Source organism: Nyctibius grandis, chromosome 1 (genome assembly GCF_013368605.1).
Source record: "Nyctibius grandis isolate bNycGra1 chromosome 1, bNycGra1.pri, whole genome shotgun sequence".
Classification (NCBI taxonomy): Eukaryota; Metazoa; Chordata; class Aves; order Nyctibiiformes; family Nyctibiidae; genus Nyctibius; species Nyctibius grandis.
In genome coordinates this window covers 34,550,809-34,569,800 of record NC_090658.1, presented here as the reverse complement: position 1 = coordinate 34,569,800, position 18,992 = coordinate 34,550,809, and the positions used below count along the sequence as shown (strand labels likewise).

General features: G+C 38.6%; 1 protein-coding gene across 2 annotated transcripts in view; it reads left to right on the top strand.

Moving 5' to 3' along the window:
• ZFAND3 (zinc finger AN1-type containing 3) overlaps nucleotides 1-18,992 on the top strand; it is a 148,053-nt gene that overhangs the window by 114,344 nt on the left and 14,717 nt on the right. For both annotated transcript variants that reach the window (XM_068401274.1, XM_068401284.1), the window contains one exon: nucleotides 11,231-11,401. In XM_068401274.1, the coding sequence (XP_068257375.1) occupies nucleotides 11,231-11,401 (171 nt within the window). The remainder of the gene's footprint in view (nucleotides 1-11,230; nucleotides 11,402-18,992) is intronic.

The window sequence follows — 18,992 nt, the reverse complement described above, 5'->3', positions numbered from 1 at the left end:
TGTTACTCCCACTGCCTTTATTTATCCTCTTAAATCACCCAAATTCATCTTCTTTTATCCCTTGTGCTGTCCAGATATGCCTTTGAACCTTCCTTTTTCGTTCTTGCTTCACCAAATAACCTGTTTAAGGCTTTTTTGATTACTTTTAAGTCCATTCCTCAGCTTTCACTTTTCTTTATCTCTTCTTGCTGCTCGATTCAAATTTTTCATATTTTCATTTCCATATCCTGAATCCATTATGAAAAAGACCACGTTTGAAGTAGAGCAACTTTGAGGAAAATGTGCTTAAGTCAAGAGGACAGGATGATCTCTTGAGAGGAGTTCATATTGAATTGTAAGCCAGTAGGAAAATTATTTCAACTGTCAAATTAAAGGTAGTACCAGATGATCGGAGAATAGTAAACACTGTCTCTGGATTAGCTGTGTTAGGAAGAGTATAGCCGTCAGATCAAGGGAAGAGAATTTTCCCCTCTAGTTGGCACTGGAACAGGTACCCACAGAAGCTGTGAAATCTTAGTTCTTGACAATTTTTGAACATGGACTGGACCAGGCCCTGAGCAACCTGATCCAGCTTTGATGTTTACTCTGCATCAAGCGAGAGGCTGGACTAGGTGACCCCCAGAAATCCCTTCCAACCTAATGTTTTCAATGACACTAAGAGAAAACAAATATGCTCTGAGTGATTAAAGGTATTTTAACCTCCATAGCATTCATAGCACTTAATGACAGCTGAGGCACATAGGCTCTAGAAGTACAGGCGAGCGTTTCGTGCCTCAGGCATTGCAGAGAAGAGCCAGGAGAGAGACTCTTGGAAAGGTAGGAGAGTTGGGATGGTCAGTGCAAAGCAAAGAGCTGGGAGAACGGTCTTTGCGGCAGGCCATGAGCAGGATAAGCGAAATGCACTTCGGAATACAAGGTACTCTCCTGTCCTGGAAAAAATGTGTGCTGCTGCTTTTAACACTTGCTCACCACTTTTTCTCTGTGGTCTGATAGCTGGTTTTCAGTCTGGTTGGTGAAATTCTTGCCAAAGGCAAGATTGTTTTTAAGATCACTATCTTTCAAAATTCAGATATGACCACATCATTGTATTAAAGTCTTAGGAAATTATGACAAAGGATTTGTCCTCGAATTCATTGAAACAGAAGAGTAAATATTTTATTTTCGTGTATATTTTGATTAAAATGAAACAACTTTACCTTGAATATTTTTTTTTAGTAGTTTCATGCCATGTTTAGTTTTCAGAACTATTGGGATCTCTTTGATCAGTTAACTGACCTTTGGCAGTAGGTACATAGTTATTATTAGAGAATATACATCTACTAAGCTTACTTGGCATTATGCTCCCAACAGCTCTGAATTCCTTGTTTCATTACCACCATCCACCCACAGACTGCTGGAAAGTCATTCCCAAATAACAAAATAGCAGCTCATAACTTTAAATAAACTGCATCTCCATTAATTTCAAGGGCAAAGAAATGAGGGTTACATGTCTTACCTTTCCCACCTACAACCCCTTCCTAAAACTTAATAAAAATATATATTGGAACAGGATTAGGGGAGTTTAGGGTTTGCTTTAATTTGATTGGGCTTGCCCAATAGCAAGACAATATGGAGAATGTTGCAAAGAATAGTTGAGATCATTAACTTCAAAATCTGTGAAGAACTGTGCTCCTGTCAGCCTGAGGAATTTAATTGATTTTTACCTCAGTGTGTTGCAGTCAGCACCTTGATCTGATCTGTACAGATCAGACAGCTTTCTTACTGGCATGCTTTAGCAAATGAGACACAGCTTTTTATCATTTTAAATTTGTTAATTTGTTATTTTATTGCACTGGAGTTTTTTTTAACAAGTTCAGCATTCAATAACTGGCCTGAAATATATTAAAAAACACAGAGCCACTTACCTTTGCTTTTTAATTTTTTTTTTTTTACTATCTTAAATTAAAACACATGTAACATGCAGGGAGCTAATCCATAGTTCTGTTACTGCTGTACTTTTTGATGTGAGGGCAGTGCACAAAAGGTTTTATCTGACTCTTGGTGAAGGCCTCTATTCTGACTAATGATTTCAGTGAGCATCAGGCAGCTTTTAAGTACAAATTTCACTATTTTCCATTTAGATATTAATTTTTGTAACAACATTAAAAATATATGGAAGTAGTTTTAGAGTCTCTTGGAAGTATGCTGAAGTCTGTTCAGCATACACAGGGGAAAGTGTGTCTTCCTACAAAGTGAGGGTTTTATAAATATTTGTATGTTCACTGAATCGTCATGCAAACAAGTTACCTCTTTTTCCTATTCCTGTCCCAAATTATTTTCCATAACATAAAGGTCAGGGAGTAACTAATGAGACCAACATCTTGGGGCAGAGGAGGGTTGAAACAGAGCTGGATGTAAGATACAAGATAGTGCATATACTGTTGCATCCTCTGAGTTTCTACCTCTCCCTTTATGTAGACCTCGTCTTTGGTTCAGGTTAGTATAGATGCTTCGCAAATATCTTCTTTCAAAACAGTAAGAACTGCCCAGTAAACCAGCCTGACTTCTGATGTATTGTAGACAGCAATGAGGTGTACAGAAATTGTCTTCTATGCCAGGGATGGTTGTTTTTTCCCCACAAAAATTGCTAGAAAAAGTAACACAATCAAAATATAAACTGATTTTTAAGCTTTATTTAAAATAACTGAATCAAAACAAAGTGGTTTTGGAAGATAGAGTAGCTGTACGTTTCAGAACCTACTCTTAATGCCTGCAGTAAAATTTATATCAAAATAGAAGAGCTCTTAGGTTTTTTCCTTAATATTAATCAGTTACAGTCCTTGGAATTATAGTCTTTCATTGCAAGATTTCTGTTGCTAATGGCATCACTGAGGTTCTGCAGTTAATGACAAATAAGTTTATTGAAAGATAAATATTGAAAATATGTATTTTTTCCACTGCTAGCAGGCGAGAGTTCTTCACAATTCCTCTTCTGAATCTGTGTCTTAGCCTTGGAAAACCCTCATTACACCAATGGGGGGAAGGATGTACTAAGAAAAAGTCGGTGTCTGAATGAAAAATAACAGAGCAAGTAGTTCCTATATAGAACTGGTTTTAGGCTATTAGTTTGAAGAATTACCTTCCTGAATACTGTATACCATCTGATTGATGAGGACATAGCTGGAGTATACTACTAGGATTTTGAAGCAGAGCAGCACTGCTTATTTATGCACTCTTGAGCTGACTAGAGTAGGCAATATTTATAGCATTATCTATTCTTGTTAATCCAATATTGGAGAATTTCACAAAGCATAAGAGGGCTCTCATTAAAGTTGGCAACAACAAAACTATGATATTGCTTAATGCTTTTGAATTTCCCATTTTATCAGAACGAGTGTAAGCTTATTTGTGTGTGTTTATATATACATATTCATATATGTAAATATACACATTTGAATACTCGTAAGTAGTCTTCAGGTGCTGTGGAATGGCCAGGATGTTCATGATTTGCCTTCATATCTTTTTCATCATGTATATTCCTGTGTTACAGCTTTTTTCTTCCTTCTTGTGTTTCTTTTCTTCCATTTAGCTATCTGTATTGGTGCATTATTCCTTCACTTGTTAATCCTGTTCTGATTATTCAGTCCACTTATGATATCATTTGTTCTCCACTTTAACTATCACTAGAATCTGCCTTTGTCCCTCTCCCAACCCTAACCCTATGCTGCTAAAATACAGAATTTAATAGTGAGAAAATTAGTTCAAATTGACACCTGTAAAATATATTTTTGAAAACTAGTGAGTTTAGCGTTGTGGCCTTTTTTCTTTTCTGGCCTTTTCAAGATTTGTTCTTTATAATAGTCTGAATATATGAAGGTCTTGAGATGCTATTTGTCAGTTATTAAAAAAACCCAACCTAAACCAGCTTCCTTTAACATCCTTAGAATAGTGTCAAGCTTCTACACTGCATAAATTGCCCCCAGTAATCAAGACAACGGGAATTCAGTCTCATGCCTGCATAGACTAGTGGTCACTACCTGTGTATGAGTTTGCTGTCAGCAGATATTTCTAAACAGGTTCTTCAGCTGTTTCCCCTTGTAGCAAGGGATGGGCAGTGAGCACCAGGCTCAGTGCTCAGCAGGACTGTCCAGCCTGCTCTTTCTCCCCAGACTCATCCGTAGTTGTGGGCTCCGGAGGTTTACAGACTTGGCCCGTTGGTGTAAGTCAGGAAAGGAGCCCCATTCACCTAGTCTTCTAAATAAACAAGGTCTTTCTGTCAGTCAGCAGCGATAGAGGTGGCCATTGCCGTAGGAAATGTTTCAACTAACCGAAATGCCCTGCTAATCCATCAAAGGAACTGTACAGTACAGGTGCCTGAATACATTTAAATATGTACTTGTTTGAATCAATTGAGTATATAAGTAAAAATGGTTGAGAAATAAATGAACATTTCCATTAACTGAAGACACACTGACATCAGAGAGTATAGGGGGGAGTAATGCAAGAATTGAACTATGAAACAGATGTAGTACAGGAGCCTAAATATGAGATGAAAACTAATTACCTTTTCACTTAATTTAGCAATTATGGAATTTATGGACAAGAAAGGATAATAAGCATTTTCACACTTTTTCTAATTCTAACTTAGCTAAAGTGCATGCAGTAGCCTGTGTAGCTCACTATTCGTCATACAGTTTTCAATGTGCATTTCATCTAGGTTACTGGCACTAGATTAGTCTCTTCCATTTCATTAGAGATGGTAGTTAATAGCCTCATTAAGTTACACTGCAGTACAGTATACTTCCTTTTTAAAGGATGATGGTATCAACAATACAGGTTCAGAGGAAAACAAAAACTGTGAGAGGTAGGAAAGAATTAGTATATTTCCCCCCCTCTCAAAACTCAGAATTACAGAATGGCTGAGGGTGGAAGGGGCCCCTGGAGACCGTCTGGTCCAACCTCCTTGCTCAGAGCAGGGTCACCTAGAGCAGGCTGGGGGCCATGTCCCATCAGGTTTTGAGCACCTCTGAGGATGGAGCCTCCACAACTTCCCTGGGCAACTGTGCCAGTGTCGGGTCTCTTCTAACAGTAAAAAAGTGTTTTCTTATGTATAGGTGGAATGTTACTGAAATTATATGGTTATGCTCCCACATTTTTCTGTTTTCCTGACGTTGTATGCCAGCAGTAATACATGCATTAATACTCAGTCACACACATATATAAAATTTTAACTGGAGAGTGTTAAGTTTTGAAGTTTGGTGATAAGAAACACAAATTAGGTTGATGCACGTAAATCGGGGGGGTGGGGGGGGCAGGCGGTTGCCTGGTTTCCTAAGGAAATAAGGCCCCCCTAGTTTGTCCTGCGATAACTTCTGAATCTCTTGGATTATTTTAATCAAATTTCACAAAGGTATCAAGGTCTTGAACACACTAATCCCACATGCAGGTTTTATGAAAACTGGCAGCTTAGTACTTGGAGGGGTACACGTGACACGACACAGACCAGTGTCCCTGTCGAAGTAACCTTTAGCTGTGGCTGACCTCCCCTCCGCATCAGGCCAGGTTGCTTTCTGGGGGGTGACTGGTGGCCGGGGGACCCACCTTGCCTTGCCTGTGTTTCAGGTTTTTCGGATTCAAGTCAGCCGGAGCTGCTAGGCTGCGTTAGTTGCGTTAGCTCAGCCACAGCCCTGTGACGTTATGTGCCGTATTTGCTTAAGCAGAGCACTGTACTTGCGCGCTGCAAGACATGCTGTCAGTAGCCACGTACGCAAGTTTTGTGATGCTCTGGCGTGTTCGTTTTTGTGTTTTACAAATGCCCATTCTCACTAGGCTAGCAAAGTGCTTGGTACTGCATGAGTTTGGTTCTCCTTTCCTTGCAACACGTGCATCATGTGTGCCAGTTCCCCTTTTGGGGAAATTAAGCCATGCTATTGTTGAGCTCAAAAATAATGCTTACACTCACAGCAATATACATGCTAAAGTTCTTTTTTTTTGCTGTTTTTTAGTGTTCATTAAAAAAACCCAAACATTTTAAGTCACTGTCTGTAACGGAAGCTTTTAATCTCTATTGTAGAGGGGGGTGGAGAGTTTTGCTGGCGGAGTTTGAAGCACATCAGTAGTGTGTCACATTTGAAATGTCTTGCAGCAACTCTTTCCATTACGTATCTCAAGCAGCTAGGCTAAAAGTCGTTGGGTTTTTTTGTTGTTTTTTGGCTGGTTGTTTTTACTCATTAGGGCTGGAAACAACTACTGCTGAATGATTTTGGTAATTGATGTAGAAATAATAACTTCTATAGTGCAACTTCTGTGGGTTATTTATAGTCTCCAGAGTGATTTCACAGAGAGCCTCCTGAGGCAAAGAAGGGGCTGACAGGACTTGAGTTCCATAGGGGCTACTCCTATACAGTCTCTTCACTCCACATTGTTTAGGGACAATGAGTTTTAGTGCAATTGCTTTTAAACTCGGGGTGGGGAATAATAAATCAGTGAAATGGTGATGCTAAGGGCACTGTGATGATACTAGAAAACAGAGTGTGTGGCTAAATGTTACCAAAGGGTTTACGTAAGAATTTTTGAGACGTCTGTCTGTAGTGTTTCAAGAAAAATTGAGGTGAATTCACAAAAGAAATTAATTTCTTATGCGCATGAGTGCTTCCAAAGAGGCACGCGCTTGTTTCTGTCGCAGCTTTGAGATGCAGTCTTGTCTGCGTGAGGGGACGAGATGTTCATCTCGATGTAAATATCAGAGTTTCAAAATACCTGTTTCCACAGCATTATACAGCAACAGGGAGGGACTGAGGTGGTCACAGTTGTCAAACTTAGCTCATAAGACGTTAATCTTGAATTTCTGTCTCTTCATTAGTAGTCAACAAGCAAATGGGTTTTTGAACAACTGTGTTAATTTTAGGTTCATCTCAAGTAGAGGAGATGATTTTAAATGATGATTTTGGTAAATGTGGGAAAGATTTGTAAAGAGACAGTTTCCTCTAGATTAAATTTCTAATGCATAGTCAACATGCCAGGGAATTAAGTAATCCCTCATCTAAAAATGGAATAATGAAGGGGGGGGAGAAAAAAAAACCTAGAAACTGGCAAGAAGATATTGCTCAAACTTTAGTTAATCCCTGTTATGTAGTTATTGTCTGTGACTGTGCAAGTTTCTTCATGGACAGAGGTTTTAACAGCTCAAGTTCCTTTTAAAATAGTTTCAGAGGAGATGGCAGTGATGTTTGAGGGTTCTTTAATTATTGCTCTTACTAGTGTTTGCACAGGCAGCTGAGAGCATAAATGTCAGTCTGTCAGTGTGATGGGTTCTTTATGAAAAGAAAAAAAACTGAGTGCCTCAAAAGCTGTCATCAAACCAGAGATTAAACAGATTCATCTCATTCTTGAAGCAGGCAGCAGCAGAGGAGGGCTCCTCTTTCTCTTAGTACTCTCCCATCTCTTCCTTCCTTCCTTCCTTCTTGCCTGCTCCGTTTTCTCAGCCCACGTCTCTGCTGGGTTTAGAGTTTCCCACCCTCTCCCCAAAATGCCACCAAAGACCCATCATGATTGTTAGTGCATGCAGCCTGCAAGCTCCTCCATGGCAGGAGAGTAAGAGAGTGGGATTCAGCTCTGACACTTCTAACACCATTTATTTGGAAAATTTTGAGGGGAGAACATGAGTAATGAAGACGAGAACAGTGACAGTAAGGAACAAATGTGAGTTTCTGTCCAAGACATAACAGAATTTTTAAGAACGCTGTTTGTTGTTTCCAGGCAAGCCTCCAGTTTCAGTCTTGCTCGGCTGAATTACTTTGTTCTCTTATTTCAAATGGGAGTTTGATAGAGTCACCACAATTAGAAGAATCTCCATAATCAGATACAGATTAGGAGAATCCTTATTTCTTAACTCTGAATTAAAATTGCGATGGGGGAGTGTCAACGGCAACTTGAGCAACTTCTTTGTGAAATTTTGGGGATGTATCATCTCTATTATTTCTCTTCATTTTTACAGAAAAGTTTTACAATTTTTGACATCTGCAGGTAAAAGGAAAGCATTCTTCCTTTTTTTTCTCAGACTGGGTGTTTGTTGATTTAGGTGTAATGCTAAAATGCAGGCTGAGTGTGGAAAATGTTTCTTGCTGCATGAACCATCCTTCTAAGGAAGGCCACTGTCAGTCACTGGCTGAAAGAATCCTCTTCTCTGTAGCCATTTTTGATTGTTTAATAGTTCACACTGAGAATTTACTCGAGTCTAGTTGCAGCGCTCCAGTCTCTTCCTAGTTTATTTTTTTTTTCCTGCAGTCCAGGTAGTAAAGCTATATATGACAATTTCCTTTTGCTATCAGATCTCTGAAGTTTAATGTTGCAAGATTTCAGGTGCTGGAAGATTTGTTTTGCATCCTGTATTGCTTTTGTCAGTATTGTGGAAGGCAATGTGGTCTGGAAGAATGCAGGACTGAATCTAAAAGTTCTGCTTTCTCCTCGCTCTTTGTTCATGCCCATGAGAAGATGGAAGCACGTGTGTTGTTGGTCTGTTTCGTAATGAGTATTAGCTTGTGCTCGCGTGTTCAAGGCGCTGTGCAGGCAGTGATCAGATAGCTGGTACTGTCCCTGAGAGTCAGGCTAAGTTTACCTCAGTGTTAACACTTTTCAATCTATGGCAAAATATATGCATTTTAAAAAATGAGATACCTAAATTTTCAGTTCTATCATATTAACAAACTTATGTTAATATTCAATTAGTCATTACCAATTAACAGGAAATATTTAATTAAATATTTTAGTTATAGCACTGCTAGCCTGTCTTGGAGTAGCTATTTTTCTCATTAAGGCACATGGCTACATTAACTGATTAGACACTGGTTGACTCATGCACATGAATCCCTTATTTGGACTTTATTATAAGCAGACCTCTATGGTTTCCATTGGCTTAATACAGAATGCCAGATTGGCTTATCTTTCCAGAAGCAAAGACGTGTGGGAGGTAGCTATTTCAAAATAGCACTGTATCTGTTTCTATGAGTAATGAATAAACTACAAATCGTGTATTTCCCCATCTTTGGCAACAAGGTGCGCTGGAAGAGATTTCTGCTGAACCCTGAATCAGCCAGGTTACAGTACACAAGCTGCCTGTTGAAGGGTGCACCCTACTACATTCAAGGCTAGGCTGCTCTTCTAGGCACTCTGAAAACAAGTATCTGTGTGATAGGACTGTTGAGTGAGGATCTCTGCAGTCTGTTCAGAGGATCTTTCTCTTGGATCATCTTCTGCAGAGATTTAATTTAAAACAGGATTGGTCATTCCATAACTGTATTAATTCATTATGTACTACTTTCTTTTCCTTGTCAAGGCTCCTGCACAGCCAGGCATGCAGAGGTTGAGTACGTTACGTACTGAACATTGGTTTAGGCCTAACAGATGTATTTTGTAAGGTGTAAGTTGTAATCTATGACATTGATCAAAAAGTAAGCTGTGTTGAGGCACACATTGGATAAAATTATTGCAGCTTAATAAAAACATATCAACTGTATACCGTGCAGAAAGCAGCTCACTTTTCTGTTAAATGTGAGATGCAGGGATTTTGTACTTTTTGAAAAGCCAGGCACGTTTTCAGCGTATCTTGAGAGCAGTATGACAGAAATAAAGTAGACCATTTGTAATGACTGTAATATTGGAGTCTAACAACTGGAAAAGCACTGTGAGACAAGGTTTGAAACACAGGTAAGAAAAGTGGGTTAGTATATACTGCATGTGAGGAACCAGGGAAGGTCAATAGAGCATTCCCTGGAGAGGCAGGCTAGCAGGTATTCCTAGTCTGACTTCATTAGATGTTTGGTCAAGGCAAGGCATGATGTTGGTAAGTAGTGGATCAGGTAAGACCACTGAAATAACAAGGATATGGACAATGTTTTAGGTATGGCAGTTATATGCTCCTGGCTAATCCAGGACAGCTCACGCAAAGTAGACATGTTTTCCCTAAGCAGAGGACACCATGCAATGGAAACTTAAAATAAAGGTAAACACCTGTTCAACAGGCTACGGTCCTGCCAAAAAGATACTGTTATCTTGTTATTTGTTGGATTAATGTTGTTTCAAAATGAATTTAACTGAACTAATCCTTTTTTTTACTTGATCACCATCTTGCACCAGAACACTGACATTGCAGTAATGGCTTTCAGCAGTTAGTCTCCTTGCAATGCTACTACAAACAATTTAATTTTTAGTACAGTTTGGATTAAATTGATTTGCAGCTTCTATTAAAAAGAAATACAGAACTGATTCCACTATGCACAGGTTTGGGAAGGAAAAATGTCTTTTCTAGCCTGACCTGACTCAGATTGCAGAGCAACATACCTGCTGAAATCCATTCACTCTGACATGCCACAAAAATAAGGCTTGGGCATCCCATGTTCCAGTCAGTAATGTGCATTTCACGTGTTACTCTAGGGCTCTGGTCAACATACTGTCTGTTGTAAAAGAGGAAAAAAAAAAAAGAAAGGCTACACAACCTGAATTAACACTTTCCTCAACTTTAACTTCTTAAGGTTTTCCACACACTATTTTCTTATAAACTGAAATTTATAGTTACTAATGCAAATAGTAGTCTGACTTGATTCTTTAAAAATAGCTGAGCACATTGAATTTCTAGCATGCATGTACAGCTTGGGTTTATTTTATTTGGGTTTGTATTGATGGTGTATACTAATTTACATTTAAATTGTTATCCATGTGGAAAGAGAGGGAAGCACGGTATGGTGCTTTCATGTACTGCCTTCAGTCATAAGAGATATAGCTTACACACTGTGCCTTAAAAATCTCCCTCCTGCCCAGGGAGGAAATAGGTTGAACTCGTGTTCAGTTGTTTTTCATCAGCAGCCTACTTCAGTTAGTTTGTGCAGGGAGAACGAAGGAGGTGCATAGGAGAAAGTAAATGAGATGACAGATGAAGCCTGCAATTGTTGAGGATGGTGTGTACTCTACATGTATCTGTCTATGACCCACCCATGGCTGGAAGGAAGCTAATCAGTTCATTTTCTATTCAGTATTGCCAGCAGGAGGGCTTCTTATAGGGAACAAAGATAATTTGTCCTTTACTTGGTGCTCATTTTGATTGTTAAGAAAATGTGTATATGCAATAGAATGGGAAGTATCACGCTGCTTGGTGGTGACCCCAGCTGAAAGCAATATACCTTCAATCTGCCCAAAGGGATGCCTCAGCAAGGAAGTTCTAATATTTTTCCTAAAATATTTATTGTGAATACAACAGATTCACAGTCGGAGAGTGAGGCTTCTCCTGTGAAACGGCCACGGCTACTGGATGACAGTAATGACAGGCCTGAAGAAACCAGTCGATCCAAACAGAAGAGTAGACGCCGATGCTTCCAGTGCCAAACAAAACTGGAGCTAGTACAGCAGGAACTGGGATCATGTCGCTGTGGTGAGTACTGTTTGTCAGTAGCGTCCGGCTTTCTAACGCAGCCATGCTCGGATCCGTATCAGAGGTGGAAATACGGAGAACACTTGCATTTTGTATCTTTCAAAGATACTTTAAACAGAAGCTATAGCTTGCACTGGTAGCAAAAAGTTATAATTAGTTCCTGTTTAATTTCCCCTTTAAAACTTCGGTCTTGATGTACTGCCTTGTCTCAAGAGATCTCAGATGTTAATGAATTTAGCTTCAGAAATCCTTGTAAGGCGGGAGAGCATCATACCCACTTGACAGGAGAAGAAACACAAAGCACATCAGTAAATATTCAAAGATGACAAGGTTTTTACAGAGTTTACAGGAACACAGGTCAGCATCTACATTCTGCATTTTATAATTACGTGATTATTAAAAAGTTAAAACCAAAAAAACCTCTAACTGAAAATGTTTTCATTCTCACAATTAGCTGTTGGGGGGGAAAACTTGTTCACCATACACTTAAAATCATACAACCTGGCGCTTCCAAAGTTGATGGCACTGTTCAGCTAATTGAATTGAGGATGATAATCTCATGCAGACAGCTGATTTGGGGTTCCATATTACATGCAAATAATCATTAATGTGACTAAATTCCAGACGAGATGCTCTCTCCTTCATGGAACAGTTGTGTTCATAACTGGTTTAAATGTGCTTATCAGACCCAGTGATAATGCACGTTGTGGTTTTACCTGCTAATTATTTTTTTCATATAATCATGTATTGAAAGCTTACACTTGCGTGCTCTGACCGTGCTTGTATGGATACATTTGGAGAAGTTTATTTAGTTACTTTATTGTGTCTCAGCAGGGGGATAATTTCCAAAGTATTTGCACAGATGATAGGTGCAACTCACATCGCATCTGTGAAATGTAGAACATTGTATTAAACTGTTTTCTGGATAGAAGGCATGTCCTTCTGAGCAGCAGTGGGGAGAGAAAGGTTTGGCTAAGCTAGTTACAAAGACCCCGTTAATGAATTCTATATTGAATACCTAATAACAAGTGAAAAGAAGCGATAGTGGTGCCCAGCAACAGGACAAGGGGCAATGGGCACAAACTGAAACATGGAAAGTTCCATCTCAATACGAGGAGAAACTGCTTTACTTTGAGGGTGACAGAGCACTGGAACAGGCTGCCCAGGGAGGTTGTGGAGTCTCCTTCCTGGAGGTATTCAAAACCCACCTGGACACGACCCTGTGCAATGTGCTCTAGGGGGACCTGCTTTGGCAGGGGGTTGGACTAGACGAACTCTTGAGATCCTTTCCAACCCTAAACATTCTGTGATAGAAAGCTGCAAAGATTCCATGTTATCCTTTGTTCTTTTCTTCAGCATCTCTCTTCAACCTTTAGAGATTACTGTTGTGTTGTGCTCTTTTGGACATGAGGCAGGCTTTGTTTCAGATATTGGAGCGCTGCCATAGAACTAACATACGTTATCTGTGAAGCCGCCAAACATGAAATCAAAAGCTGTAATGTTGAAATTCTTGTTATGGAAATCATGTGTCTGGATACTTTGTAGTATCCAGTAAGATTTTTATCAAACTGAAGAAATTCAGCACTATCAATGACACAGTTTGGTATGGCTCTTTCTGCTCAGCATGGTAGAGGCAGGAGTTTCTGCTCTTGGTCTGCTGCTGTCACATATCACATGACTGAGGCTACTCACAGGTACCTGACTGAAATAGAAGAATCCTCCCAAATACTGGGAGCAAGAGTGTTTTACAAGTTTGAGGAGAATTGGAGAAAAGATGACTTGGCAATTATGTTAAGTCATTAATCTTTCCTGCATTCTGCAAAATTGGAGCTATGGAAGTGCAGTGAAGTTGAAAGCAACTTTTTAAAAGTCCTTCCATTGATTAGTAATGTTTTTAAAATTATAAAATAAGGCCTGCCTTTTTTTTTTTTTTGTAAACTGGATTGACACATACATCTAGTTGATTCCTCTCAAGTTTTCTTGAAGTAGTTCCATAATTCGACATTGTTGAAATATAAGTCTTGTAGGAATTATTCTTTAAATGGTTTCTACTGAATACATACAGCTTCATGGAAATACTTCTGTTAAAGTTCAGAAAATGTGTTAATAAAACATGAATATGAAGCAAAAAATTCTGAGTTCCTCAGCAATAAGTGAGGAAATGAAAATTTGCATTCCTACATTACATATTACATCCTATATAGTTTAAAGGATGTATAATAAACATCTATATTTCACACATTTAATGAGAGAACTGGGAGGCAGGAGTCTGTTTCCATGTTTATAACATGGCTGAAAAGACTGGAGATCTTTGATTTATCTGTGCAGCTCCAACATTTCATTAATACTGTGTTCAGTACATGTTATCTATAATGAAATGCTCTCATGTGACCCGAAAATAGGCATACCCTGCACTACTTACTTTTAATAGTAATATTAATAAGAAGCAAACAAACCCCTACCACTGAGCAATACAGGTTATCTCAGCTTCACATCACCATTCCCAATACTTAGCAGCATGTAGCTTTTGTCATTTTTAAAGAAGCTGCCTTAGAAACCATTCTCACTAACTTTGCCTTGCTGTCTGTAAAATGAGGTTGCTTTAGGTCATGAATGACAAGCCAGATCAAAAACCCTGGGGAAGGAGTGATGGGAAATGGGACAGAATACATATGTTAAAATTCTCATTCACTTAAAATGTTTTCTAAATCCACATGTGATCAGGTTATGTTTTTGGTCATAATGTGAAGCACAGGTAATGATGCGTGTTTAACTGAAAGTGTTGGAAATATAATCAACTGGTGTAAAACAAGCATGTATATTCTTCAAAAGTAATGGTCAAGGTAGAACATTGTTTGATCTGGACTTTGGAACACTGCTATTAAATTCTTGACATCTTAATCCTTAATTGAAGCACTGGAAAAAAACATGGAAAAAACCTTAACTTTAAACATTAAAAGAAATTCTGATAGTCAGAATCAATAAAAAGGCAGACACGATCTTTAGAAGGACAAAAGTGTGTGCTTGGATGTAAGGAAAAAGGATTAGCCACATAAATATTATGTTGTTCCAAAGCTGTGTCTGAAAGACTGTTGTTAAAATCCAAATTAACTCTTCAAGACTCCAGAGAACAGCAATTTTATTGTTTGCTGTCACACATCTTTTTTTCCTAATGTTAAAAGTACTGGAAATCATCTCCTTTTTTTCTGGTATGTCCTGCTGACTCTTCAGTGAGAGTTTTAGTGAGACATAATGGAAAGAAAAATCTATACATACTGGACACTGTTATATCTATCTATCTATATATATATATATATCTATACATACTGGATAATATACCTGCAGATGTTAATCCAGCGTAACTGGGTCTTGTCCAATGGGGCACAACCTTTTTAAAACGGGACAGAGAGAGTGGGCTGCTTCTTCACCCCAAATTCAGAGATCTTTGGGAAACCTGCTGTATAGGCTCTACTGTCTCCTCTAAGACCTGTCCAGAGAGAGGTGATGCTGCTGAGCTCGTTCCCTTGACACTACATGGAATTTTAGACGGATTTGACAGTGCTGCAGGGCTTTGCCATGAAGAAAAACAATTCACCACTGAGAAGGGAGTTCCAGTTCAAACACAACATTTTTCAGCTGTAGAAAGATTTGTTTATTTTCATACATGCACACTCTCAAAATCTTTTTTCATTCTCCGTTCCACTCTGTACAAGTTATTAACTGCTGACAAGAAAGTCACATCTCATAAATAATGTTTAAGAGCCATTGCTATATAAATGGAATGTGTTATGAATTGTGATGGGCCTTTTTGTAGCGTTCTGTGCCTGGAGCAGGAAGAACAGAGGATGTCATTTTCATTAATTTCTAATGAGGTGCCAATTAAAGGCAAGGAAGGAACTCAGAAGGGAAGAGTCACAGAGCTCCCCTGAATCCTCTACCCTGGGGCTGTCAAATGAGCATGCTGCCAAGCCTCCTCTGAAAGTTCCAGTAAATTACAAACTCATCCAGAGCACACACAGACAAATTCGGCTTCCCTTTGATCTTCAAAAGAGCAATTTGTAAGACGAGTTCTGAGCTTTTTCACACGGCGAACTGGGAGAAGTGATAGGAGTTGTTAATTGCTGATGCACTCTGCAAGCTTCAGTGAGAAAGAGAAATTTTAAAATGAATTCTCATTTTGTGCCTCTCTGACTGGATAACCTTTAAATCAACACTACTAGAACAAAGCCAGATTCCCATGAAACGTTTCTAGATGACAGTTACACTAGGCATGTTTTCCAGACAGCGATGTTCTCTGGTTTTGAGTGGGCCTTTCAATAGTTTACTGTCTTTACAATGCATAACAATTGTATTGAAGTAATGTATTTATTTAATATCAGATTTAGTCGGCAGTTATATCATCAAGGAATTAAAAGAATCATATTCTTCAAGTCACATTCTATTACAGCATTTCTGTCGGAAGCATAAGCAGTCTGAAATCAATCGCCTATGGTCCTTGACCTGAAAATTGAAATTGTCAATTCAGTGATGTGATAAGCAGGTGGTTACCACAGACTTGCTTTTAAACTAGGGGCAGTGAATTTGTGAGTTAAAGTAGCTATATAACACAGAGTTCTCGAAATGTATTTTAGGAAAAGACAGGTTGATTATTTGCAAATTACACTATAAATTTATGTGCCTTGTCTTAATTACTTGACTAGATGTATATTGCTACTAAATAAAGTTGTGTACATTTTTAAAATATACTGAGCTGTAAACTAAGCCATAGAAATTATTTGCACAGAAAGCACAGATTAATTTTATGGCAGAGATTTAGTATTTTACAGCAAAAAATAGTTCTGGTATCACTTGTTGTGTAGAGCCAACACACAGAAATCTGTAGTGGTCTTTAATATTGTTGGAATTTCTTAAGTCAGATGAGGATATTCTAGATGATCAGTAAAGGAATTTCACATCTGTCACGTTAGATCCAGTTCTAGTCAGCAATTAAAGAAAAATCAGTGCAGTGTGCCAGCTCTTCAGCAGCTTTGGTGTAGAATGGTTTGCTGTTTGTAGGCCACATCCTCATGGACACATCTGTAGCCGAGGCTCCGGCTATCCAGAACTCTTGGCAGTCAGTGGGATGGCCAAGGTAATGGGCCCTGGAAAATAAGCCTAGCTTCAGCTTCTGGTAGCAATGCCTGAGAGAGATGTTGCTGATTTGTTTGTGTCCTTCTCAGGTAGGAATCTCAAGTTTTTCATGTTCTTTGGCCAGAGTACATGCTTAATAGGATGGGAAGATGTTGAAACCTTCCGGTTTGATCAGACTGTATTAAAAAACAACTGCTCAGTTGTAGTGCGATCTGATCAAACAGTTGTTAGCACTATTTCTTGCCTGTGGACAGAAAATGTTTTCTTGAGTTTTGCTGGCCTAGGTTGTGTTCTAGCAAGTTATTATTTCCCAGCATGTGGACAAACTTGAACAGTTATGTATTCATTGCTGCTCTTGATGGAGATTCTGCAGTAACTACTAACCTTGGGCATGGGTAAAGGCAAAACACGTTGTTTCGCAATTTTTATTTGTGAGATGTTGGCAAGTGTTGATGTTTGTCTGTGTCTGGATTTGAAGGGATGCACATTGACCAGTGGCCTCTACAGCAGGAATACTCTGAGTCAGGGAACGAGAGTCTAACGTTGCCAGTTAGCTGGAGTGCTGCCTCGCTGTGCTGAATGCATGGAATGAGGGCATAGCACGTTGTTGGGGCACACCACAGACTGCGCATTTATAAGAGCATAACTTTCCTTCCTAATTAGTTAGGAACTTTATGTGGATATAACTCCATCCCTGTAGTTCACTGTCCACTGCTTGTTGTGACTGAGATCTAACTACTAAGCTTGTCTCTAGAAAGAGGACCCAAATTTTAGTCTTTGCAGTATACAGTGTGCTGGGCTTGTTGGAGATGGTGCTGAATGTGACTTTAATGCAAACTGGATAAATGCCACGTTGAATTTTTATTAGAAGTCGGTGAAATGCCTCATCAAGATGTGATCAAAGTGGGTAAGATTGTCTTTCTAGTTCTAACAAGTTTAATAGCAAGCTGCTTACTACAGCTTAGCAACACAGAAAATCAACAGGTCTGAACAGCTGATGTATCAATTTGTACCCGTCTACTTTGTGGCTTGTTTCTCGTAAGGTTAATGCATAAAAATGCTTAAGATTCTGCATTCTTTGCTTAGATTAGAGGAGGGGACAGGAAGAATAGAAAATAAAGAGAAGAGGCCATAGTAGTACAAGATGTACATGTTGCATAGTACAGTTGGCTCAGATGGCAAATTCATTCATATAGGAAAATGAAAGAAAGATAAAGGAGAAGCTGAACTGTGAAAGAGTATAAAATAGAGAGGTAAAGCAACAAACTAAGTATTTAAGTAATCCTAAGATTACTTGCCCAGCGGGGAAAAACCATGCAAATGAATGTTTAATGACATTGAAAACAAACAGAAAAAATAAGGGCAATGAGACAGACAATTAGAAATGCCTGTTAAGTAGATGAAAGGAATTATTGACAGAAACAGAGTTACCCTGGCTGATTATTAAAATAAGAGAAAAAAAACTTAAGACACCTCATCAAAAATCATATGTCCAAAAAATGCATGTGAAGTCTTCAGATTAATTTCTGTACAGGTGTCAGTGCACCACATTCCTTTGTATGTGAACAGTGATCATGAGGGAAGTTACTCACGGGAACAAAATTACAAATTTGAGAAGTCATTTGAAAGAAGTAGCTTAAAGGAAAGCTGACCTTAAGGTGACGAGGGAGTAAACCTCTGGGGAACACATTTATCTAGCACTAGAACAATGTTAAAAACAAACTGGGATTAGATCTCTTGAAAAATACCCTACATCCTAAACCATCCCCTGATTTAAGGCTGGTGCATTCTAAAGATAACTTGGTGCTTGCCAAATTATAAATATATACATATATAAAAAATATTAACAAAGGAAAAGACTTGAAAACATTAAGGAGTAAATGCAGATTCATGGAGATCCAACCACCATGAGAAAGCATTATAAACAAGTTGTAAAAATCTGTAATCTTGGCAGGGGCAGGAACAAAACTTGTTTTTAAATATTTGGCAAACATACCTTCTAAACTATTTCAGAAACGCATCTCATATTATGTGTATATATATGCATGTGTATATATATACACACAAACACATAAGCATAGTTAATAAGTATAAAAAGGAGAGTTCTGGTATCTTACTGTGCTTATTTTTCCACATCCCTGCTTTTAATTTAGTTCTGTATAAATGTGTAATAACCTGGTGGAATTCTTTTCTTGGGATTATTTAAAAGCGTCTGTTGCTTCACTTCTGTTTTGGTCTTCCACTAAGAAGAGGGGTAAGAGGAAGAAAAGAACAGACTCATATCAAGCACTGAGCATTTCTGTCAGCCATCAGAAACAAAACATGTCCACACAGAAGAGACTCTACCTTTTTGACAGATACTGTGGCAGCAAGTCTCACTGTGATTCAGTAATAAAACAGGTGGAAGAAAAACAGCTACATATTCTTAACTTGTGTACGGAGCTGCTCGTTCATAAACACA